Here is a 7,058-nt window from a genome sequence, read left to right as displayed (position 1 = left end):
CTATTCTGTTTTTACCTGAATTTCTCTGTGTTGCTGACGGCTCCGGTTGTTATGGCAACAGGCAGTTTGTTACTTTCACTGTGAGAGGATGCACACAGGTCAAAACTTCATCAGATGAAGTGTTGCATTTTATTTTTCTACACCAAACCCATATGTTTGCCTTCAGGGCATTTGAAATATACGGCCTGAGTGGCGTTAATTCAAATAATTTTTGTGTCCTTTTAGAAACTAGCCTAGCCTACTTTTTTTTTTAAATCAGCGCACAAAGATAAAAAAAGGCATAGAGGTTTTGAATGACATGAGGGTAAATGATGACAATGTTTTCATTTTGGGGTGAACTATTCCTTTAACAACAACCCTTTAGCAATGCTCTTGCAACAACACATAGCACCTTAGGCTAGCAAATCTTAATTAGTCTGCATTCATATATAGCCTATTGTATAAATGTCTTTAGAAAAATGCTGTGCCCCCTCTCAAGACAAATTGTTCTGGTGTATGTATGCAATTATTCAATAATAACAGACACTATGAAGTCTGCTAGACTTGATAAAGGGAACTATGTCAGGTCATAGACAACTGAACGTCAAGAGACTCAGTGTTACTCAATGTTTTTTATTTCAATACTGTCCTGAAATCTGAATTAGTCATACTTTTGTCTGCCAACCGCAGAAAACCGTAAAAACGAGCCGTAAACACTGACTGAGGGTCTGAGTCAAAAGGCAGAGATGGGCGGAGCTGCAAGTGACAATAAAAGCCCTTCAGAGTAACATTCACACACAGCAGTCAGCAGTGCTCTTAAGGACTTTTAAAGTGTGTTACAGTATTAGTATAACAGCAGTATTATAGCGATTATTCCAGATATTGTTCAAAATGAGTGTTTGTGCGCTGCTGTTGATGTCGCTGTGCGCATGCGCAGAGTTTGCCGAAGCCTGCAGCTGTTCTCCTACACATCCCCAGCAAGCTTATTGCAACGCAGATATCGGTAGGATTGATTTATTTGACCTTTTCGAGAACCTTTCTCATTCTTAGGTTCACCTATTGTATTATTGCTCCTGTGTGACATATCGCTTATTGCGCCCTGAACTCTCTTTAAGTCGCTTTGGATGAAAGAGTCTGCTAAATGACTAAATGTAACTGTAAAATGTAATTTCTAAAGTACACGTGGGAACACAATCTCTCGTGTCTCTACAGACTTTAGACTCTCCGCATCTGCACAATAACAGCAGAGAGTGATTGTAAATGTATGTTTTATTTCTCCTTTTTCCAGTTATCAGAGCTAAAGTAGTGGGACATAAGGAGGTGGTTACTGGCAATGACATCAATGGTAATCCCGTCAAGATGATCTTATATGATATCAAACAGACAAAGGTTAGAGAAGGATCATCATCACCATTTTATTTGCTCATTTGTAAAGGCAACAATTAGATATAAAAAAATGTATTGCTGCTAGGGGTGTAACGATACAATAATGCCACGGTTTGGTTCAGACCGCGGTTTTGGGACCACGGTTCGGTTCGGTGTGAGGGCAGCGTTCATACCATGGCACAAGCAATGCTACAGAACACTAGAATCGTTTTAACTTAATAATAACAGCAACAACAACAATTTTACTTGTTTACTTGAACTTTATTGACTTTAGTTTTATGTATTTTTTAGAACAGTAAGCCTCAGTAAACAAAAATGAAATAAATAATGCTAATGTAAACTTAAACTCAGAACAGGGCTCTAGACTAACACTTGAGAGAGGTGGCACTGGTGCTACCAAGTTATTCAGTTGGTGGCACCAACCTTTAATTTAATAGTACCAGAGTCGTGGGGTGAGATAAGAAAAAAGAATCACTAAAACTTAATTGAAATTTATTTTATACATTAATAAATCAATTAGATATTAATAAAAATCATTGTTTATGATTAAATTATTTCATTGTATATGTAAACTCTCTTTCAACACTTTAGAGAACACAATTCCTTTAATATCAGTGAGTGTTTTTGGGCCCGTCCTTTGTTGTTTGATGAACATTATAAACAGAGATCTTTATTATGCTGCTGCCCCTAAGAGCTCGCGCAATATACTGGAACAAACATTTGTTTTGTTTCCCAACTGTTTGGTCACGAAACTAAATACCTTTACAAGGTTTCTTTTTAATATGGGAATTTTGACGTTATTTTGTGTGAATATGTCCGTTTCAGAGTAAGAAGGCGTGAAAGAGAACTCCGTTTAGTATTTTGTGCTCTGACTCTCTGGGCGCGCGCATATCTCAAACAACCCGCGAGACCTGAAGGCTTTTAGTGATTATTCTTCATGAAAGCTGCATTGATACACGTTTGGCTTCTATCAATAGCGACAAATAAAAAGTATTTAGCGTGATGTATAACGTTTTGTATGCTTTGCAGTATTGTTAGAGAGCTTTATACAATAGTTCAGTGCTTAAAGTTTAAACACATGTTTCACTTGGACGCTTTTAAGGAGAATTAGTTACTGAATATGTATTTGTTGTTTCTGTCAATCTATGTGCATTCTGGCCATTAACAATGCACTGTCATCACATTATTGAGCGTGATCAAAAGTTGCTGCACTGCTGCTTCAGTTTACAAGTGGTATGCTCTAACCTGCGCAAGGAAAAGCGCGCTCGTCACGCGCAGCTGACGCATGGGGGCGGGAGTTCGCGGTACGCCATGGGAATTCCGCGGTTCGTATCGGTGTATCGCGGATCATTCGGTTCGGTTCGAATATCGTTACACCCCTAATTGCTGCATATTCATGTTATTTAATTCTGAATGACCTCAGAGACATCCTTGGGGGCGGCGGGTGGGCACTGGAATCAGGTTAATGATGTGAGGGTGTGGACAGCTGTGTGAATGTGTTCTATGGTTCTGCTATGGACACATGTGACCTCCTCATGTCATCTTATTTTCACAGATGTTTAAGGGACCCGATGGGGAAATTGACACTATCATCACAGGCCCGTCCGCAGCTCTATGTGGCGTTCACCTTGACAGCAATGACAAAGAATACCTGATCACAGGTAAACACTGATCCATCCGTTATGAAGAAACCAAATAACATTTGCTTGTCTGTAACTCAAACACTGTCTTCGCTTTGTTCAGGTAATCTGGATTCAAACGGCACATTGCGTGTTAATCTCTGTGACTACATTGAATCTTGGGAGTCACTGAGTTTGACTCAGAAGAAGAGTTTGGGACAGCGCTACCAGATGGGCTGTGAGTGTAAGGTACGGGATCAAGATGACTCAGAGTTAGGATTAGGGATCTGAACAAAGTATTAACTATTAACCTTTCATGTAATACGAAAACTGCTCACATTTTGACATGTTGTTGTGTTTAAAGGTTGTGCTCTTTATTAAGTGTTCATTAGACAGATGTAAAACCCTCATCTCTGTCATAAGATCTTCATTAATTAAAGTCTCTCCTTCTCTTTATTCAGATTATTCCATGTTCTGTCATTCCCTGCTCCATCACTGATGCTGCTGAGTGTCTGTGGACTGATTGGGTGGTGGAGGGAACTGTTCAAGGGCCTCAGGCTCAGTATTACACCTGCATTAAAAGACATGACGGCAGCTGCTCCTGGTACCGTGGACCCGCCCCACCTAAAACCACAGTTCCTGAACGTGGAGGATCCTCAATATAGCTCCCAACATCACTGATTCAGAAAGCACTCATGACACAGTTAATTGCTTGAAATATATTCCAGTCATATAAGTGTTGTGTCTGAAGAATGTGTTCTGTTGTTTTCATCATTTTGCACAGTTCAAGACCCGAAAGGTTGATCAGGACAAAGACAGCTCCTTTAACCAGGAATGTCTGAATTGTGTGCAAAAACAGTGTCATATGTACATACAGTAGAACTATAATACAAGATCTGGCAATAATTGTATAATGTACATGATTTTGCTCTGAATGGGTCAAGAAAACAAATATTCGAATAATATCCTAAAGAAGCGACTTATGTTTTGCTTTTTTTGTTTTCTGTATAGCCACTCTGCTATAGAGTAAATTGTGAAGTGCGCTATATAAATAATCTTATATTGAAAATATGCTGTGGGTTCTTCTTAATTGCTGCATTTTTTCTTTCTTAAAATAAAGGAATGCTGTATTTTTTTCTTTAAATTTGTGTAGTTTTCCTGTGTTAAAACTATTTTAAAATAGTTTGAGATTTGCAAAATTGGCTGTTAATTACTCGTATTATTGTAACTGTTTTATGAATAAAAGAGCAGAAACATTCACTCAACAATGTGTTGTTCATCACTAATATTACATACATTTTTGTAACTTAATTAATACAACCATCTATGATTTTACATGTGCTTTAAAGGAATAGTTCACCCAAATGTCACGACTCTGCCTTATCTTGTCATGGTTTTCTTGGTCTTGTGCCAGAGTCGTGACAAAGCCTTTGGTTTAGTGTGAGAAAGCCATGGGGTGTTTATCTTTTGACATCCCATGTGCTTTCTCGTGTCTCGTCATTGGCCCTGCCCCTCTCGTTTCCTGTATTACTTCCCGGCCGTGTCTCATGTTCCCCACCTGCCCTGTGTTATCATCCCTCGTTTGTCTTCCCTTTAGTCCTCTTCATTGTCTTGTGCTGGTGCATTGTATATGGTTCTCTGTCTGTTTACTTACCTCTGTGCCTTGTGCTGTGTTGCCAAAGTTTCCTGACCCATACTTGTTCCAGTTCCTGGTGGTTTCGTGAGTCAAGTTATTGTTAGTTTATTGTAGTTTTGTCTAGTGTGGTATTTAGTCTTTGTAGTTTAGTTTAGTCAGTTTATGTTCCTGTTTAATGATTTCCATTATTAGCGTGTCTTGTTTTCCCCACTGTGGGTTTTTATTTTGTGTGTCTTCTTAAAATAAAGCTTCCTGTTAACCCCTTCATCTCCTGCTGCCTGCATCTGGGTTCTTCTCTTCACCGTGACACGTGACAGAATGCACCAGCCATCGCTGAACCCAGCAGGCGGCACCATGGACGTCCTCTGATCTCGCCAGGCTCACCTCCTTTGTAGCATCCGTCAGGGTGAGGCTGACATGGTGGAGTACACCGAGAGGTTCCTGGAGGCTGCAGAGGAGATGGCTTTTGGTGAGGTGGAGCTAACGGTGATTTTCAACGGTGACCTAAACGATCCGATCTCGCGGGCGGAGATGAGGATGCTGAGACCGCTGCGCTTCAAGAACGTGGTTCGATATGCCATGAACCGGTCGGAGCCAGGGGTCTCAGTTCAGTCCAAGTCTCCGTCCCCGTTGGTCACGATCCCGGAGGATCGTGCCATGCAGATCGGAGTCGTGGGCATCACCGCACTGTCCGCCTCGCTCCCTGCAGCCTCTCCCCCACCAGTCAGCCTTCGAGGCAGGTGAAGCAGGAGGGAGTCCTGGAGTTCCTCGTCGGAGGCGTCCAACCCGGAGCCAGCTGCGTCCTTCACCTCATTCCTTCAGCCGACCACCAGTCGGGTGGTTCGGCTGAAGAAGAAAAGGCAACGGAGAGGGGCACGCAGTCCAGTGCTGTCGGCGTCCAGTCCGGTGCAGCCGGGATCCAGTCTTACCCAGCCGGTGATCCAGCCGGCGTCCCAGCCGGTGATCCAGCTGGCGTCCCAGCCGGTGATCCAGCCGGCGTCCCAGCCGGTGATCCAGTCGGCGTCCAGTCTGGCGTCCAGTCCGGCGCCCAGTCCGGCATCCAGTCCGGTTCAGCCGGTGACCAGTCTGGTGCAGCCGGTTTCCAGTCTGATGTCCAGTCCGGTGCAGCTGGAATCCAGCCCAATGTCCAGTCCGGTGCAGCCGGAATCCAGCCCAGTGTCTTGCCCAGCCCAGCCGGTGCAGCAGCCGGCCTTCCAGCCGGTGCAGCAGCCGACCTTCCAGCCGGCCTTTCAGCTGGCATCTCAGCCGGCAGTGCGGCCGGTTCCTAGCCGGGTCCGGCCGACAACCAAGTCGGCCGCAACCAAGCCTCTAGGGACTCCACCCGCACAAGCGCCCCCAGGGGCTAAGAGTATTCCCCCATGTCCCAACCCCTTTGAACTCCCCCCCTTTGGACTAATCCTGTTGTTGTCCTGTCATGCTTGCCCTTGATTTTGTTTTCACTGTTTTGCCTTGTCTTGTCTGTCACCCAGTCGGTCTTGTCTCGTCAGTCTACCCCTTGGTGAGCACCTGGAGGTGCTCATTAAGGGGGGGGGGGGCTTCTGTCACGACTCTGCCTTATCTTGTCATGGTTTTCTTGGTGTTGTGCCAGAGTCGTGACAAAGCCTTTGGTTTAGTGTGAGAAAGCCATGGGGTGTTTATCTTTTGACATCCCATGTGCTTTCTCGTGTCTTGTCATTGGCCCCGCCCCTCTCATTTCCTGTATTACTTCCCGGCCGTGTCTCATGTTCCCCAACTGCCCTGTGTTATCATCCCTCGTTTGTCTTCCCTTTAAATAGTCCTCATGTTTCATTGTCTTGTGCTGGTGCATTGTATATGGTTCTTTGTCTGTTTACTTACCTCTGTGCCTTGTGCTGTGTTGCCAAAGTTTCCTGACCCATACTTGTTCCTGTTACTGGTGGTTCCGTGAGTCTAGTTATTGTTAGTTTATTGTAGTTTTGTCTAGTGTGGTATTTAGTCTTTGTAGTTTAGTTAGTTTATGTTCCTGTTTAATGATTTCCATTATTAGCGTGTCTTGTTTTCCCAACTGTGGGTTTTTGTTTTGCGTGTCTTATTAAAATAAAGCTTCCTGTTAACCCCTTCATCTCCCGCTGCCTGCATCTGGGTTCTTCTCTTCACCGTGACACGTGACACCAAAAATGAAGATTTTGTCATCATTTGCTCACCGTCCAGTTGTTACAAGCCTGTAAACAGTTCTGTTGTGCTAAACACAAATTAAGATTTTTTTTGTAAAAGTTTTTATCGAAGTCGTTTAGTTTTGGGTCAAAGAAATGTATACAGGTTTGTTTGTACATTGTCATTTGCCAGACGTGTTTATCCAAAGCGACAGTTATACATTTGTATCAAAGTACGTGCCATCCCTGGGATCGAACCCATGACCTTGGCATTACTAGTGCCATGCGCTAACCACGGAGCTACAG

General features: G+C 43.5%; 1 protein-coding gene across 1 annotated transcript; it reads left to right on the top strand.

Annotated features, from left to right (window-relative positions):
• Positions 1-758: 758 nt before the first annotated feature.
• On the top strand, positions 759-4,243 carry timp2b (TIMP metallopeptidase inhibitor 2b). The gene is given in 6 exon segments (XM_057345843.1): positions 759-982; positions 1,268-1,368; positions 2,921-3,026; positions 3,109-3,233; positions 3,446-3,610; positions 3,612-4,243. Coding segments are annotated over 6 exon segments (663 nt in total). The 5' UTR covers positions 759-870; the 3' UTR covers positions 3,666-4,243.
• Positions 4,244-7,058: the final 2,815 nt, after the last annotated feature.

The sequence above is a fragment of the Triplophysa rosa genome, linkage group LG11 (assembly GCF_024868665.1).
Source record: "Triplophysa rosa linkage group LG11, Trosa_1v2, whole genome shotgun sequence".
In the NCBI taxonomy this organism is placed as follows: Eukaryota; Metazoa; Chordata; class Actinopteri; order Cypriniformes; family Nemacheilidae; genus Triplophysa; species Triplophysa rosa.
This window is presented reverse-complemented; position numbering and strand designations above follow the sequence as displayed.